Source organism: Salvelinus sp. IW2-2015, linkage group LG16, assembly GCF_002910315.2.
Source record: "Salvelinus sp. IW2-2015 linkage group LG16, ASM291031v2, whole genome shotgun sequence".
Taxonomy (NCBI): domain Eukaryota; kingdom Metazoa; phylum Chordata; class Actinopteri; order Salmoniformes; family Salmonidae; genus Salvelinus; species Salvelinus sp. IW2-2015.
In genome coordinates this window covers 9,964,755-9,967,037 of record NC_036856.1, presented here as the reverse complement: position 1 = coordinate 9,967,037, position 2,283 = coordinate 9,964,755, and the positions used below count along the sequence as shown (strand labels likewise).

At 42.1% G+C, this 2,283-nt stretch overlaps 1 protein-coding gene across 1 annotated transcript; it reads left to right on the top strand.

Moving 5' to 3' along the window:
* Positions 1 to 1,403, top strand: LOC111975921 (prostaglandin E2 receptor EP4 subtype-like). The gene is made up of 2 exons (XM_024004595.1): positions 1 to 1,045; positions 1,137 to 1,403. Exons 1-2 carry the CDS (start codon positions 260 to 262, stop codon positions 1,401 to 1,403), a joined length of 1,053 nt encoding a protein of 350 aa, XP_023860363.1. The 5' UTR covers positions 1 to 259.
* Positions 1,404 to 2,283: the final 880 nt, after the last annotated feature.

The following is a 2,283-nucleotide window of genomic DNA, read 5'->3' as shown; positions in this document are numbered from 1 at the left end:
TTGACATCAACACAGACGCCCCGCTGGGTATATGAGTCAAGAGAGCATTTTCATGTTTTTCCATCCACTGGACATTTGGCGAGGTTGAGGACAATTTAGGCTATTGAACAACAGCAAACATGAAACGTGGAATTTACAAGACAAACATCTGTCGCAGTATCTGCTTGGATTTGAATGGACTTATGAAGTAGCCTAAAGAACGSCTATCTAAAAAAGAACAAATAGCGTGCATTTGATAGCCTACTTCTGGATTGGAAACATGAACGATACACGTAATTCCTCTACACATACGTTGCCTGACAAGACAGCAGAAGCGATGGCTGTACCCGTATTAATGTTTGCAGTTGGTGTCATTGGAAATATAATAGCAATAGCCGCTCTTTCTGGATCTAAGCAGGAGCGCAAATCCTCCGCGTTCTTCGCCCTAGTTTGTGGTTTGGCTGTTACGGATCTGCTTGGGACTTGTTTGGCCAGCCCAATCACTATAGCAACTTACCTCAATGAAAATGTGTTATATGATAATACTGACCTTTGTGAATTCCATTCCTTTTTGTTGCTGTTCTTCGGAGTGGCTGGGCTAAGTATTATATGCGCAATGTCTGCTGAGCGCTACCTCGCGATATGCTGCCCTTACACTTACCAAAGATGGGGAATTGACCAACATTTTGCACGCAAGTGCTTGTTTTGCATTTATCTCAGCAACATTGCATTTTGTTGTCTCCCAGTGATGGGCATGGCTGGAAGCATTTGTCAGCCCTCCAAAACGTGGTGCTTCATCAACTGGAGGGCTGATAAGACACTGCCTGCAACATATTCGTTTTTATATGCCAGTGTGAGTTTTTTATTGATATTGATGACGATAGTACTCAACTTTGTCGTTTGTGGCACTCTGTTGATAATGCGTCGCAGGAAAATCCAAAGTCCAGTTACAAGAGGGAGCACACGGGCGCGCTGGAGAGCGCTTTCCTCCGGTGTGGAAGCGCAAATGATGACGGTGCTCATGGTGACCTCCGTGGTTGTTTTAGGTTGCTCAGCGCCGCTGGTGGTAAGAAACGTTTTGTCTTAATATTATGCTTTCATGTAGYTTACCTAAGAGGGAAGCAGTACACCTAACATCTCGTTTTATTCTGCTGTAGGTACGCGTATTTTCTAACCAGATAACATGGGCAGAGAATTCACATGCAGATTTGATGGCTATTCGGATCGCCTCGGTCAACGCCATCCTTGACCCTTGGATCTACATCCTCCTGAGAAGGACTTTGTTCCGTAAGATTCAGAGATTCTCTAAAGTGTTTTACAGTAGTCGCAAAGGCAAAGCACCCATGTTGCCAGTAAAATCATCACAAAGGACATTCCACTACCAAGGAGACATTACAAACACCCATGTATTCACACCTCTGTGAAGCGCCTTGCATAAAAAACATAATTCACCTGCCCGCCACAGTCGCCCAGTGCGCCCACGTCACCCAGGGGGGACAAAGCTTGCCAATACTCCCCACAAGTTGTCTGATATCCAGTTTCACAATGTGTTCTGTCGATATAATTGATGATGGGTGGCAATTCACCTGTTTTAAATATATAACTTTAAAAAAACAGTAGATTAATTAAACAAATGAACCATGTAACAGTTCAATTATAGATAGTACTATGGGCTCAAGCATTTGGCTCAATCACAGCAATGTATAAGTATTACACAAACAATAAATATGACATTGTGAAGTTAAAGAGATCAGTTGTATAAACACCAGGTGTGTTTAGTGCCGCTAACCAATTCAGACTTTTTAAGTTCATTGGTAATATCAATGAGCAAAGAGTGGGTCTACAGAATGATCAGGTTTTGAGCCTGTCTAGTGTTGGCCTGAGATGACCTCTTGTTTTTCCCCATTGTGGCCACAGAGAGGTTGTTCATTACTTGGTTAAAGGTCCAATGCAGCCGTTTTTATCACAATATCAAATAATTTCCGGATAACAATTAAGTACCTTACTGTGATTGTTTTTAATTAAAATGGTCAAAAATTAACAAAAATAACTTCTTAGCAAAGAGCAATTCTTCAAGCAAGAATTTTGCTWGGACTCTCTGGGATTGGCCTGAGCGGGGAGGCTCAAACGGAAAACTAGCTATTGGCAGAAAGGTTTCGAACTCTCTTTCTTATTGGTCTATTTGGTGATATCACCAGGCAGACCAAAATTGCATCCCACCCAAACAGGCAGAAATTTCAGGCAGCCTTTTCAAACAGCTCTTACACTAAAAGGACATTAACATCATTTTCACAATTTTACAGT

Coding starts and splice junctions, on each gene's coding strand:
- LOC111975921 (XM_024004595.1), top strand. CDS start 260: ATGAACGATACACGTAATTCCTCTACACATACGTTGCCTGACAAGACA. Junction 1,046..1,136: donor GTTGCTCAGCGCCGCTGGTG/GTAAGAAACGTT, acceptor ATTCTGCTGTAG/GTACGCGTATTTTCTAACCA.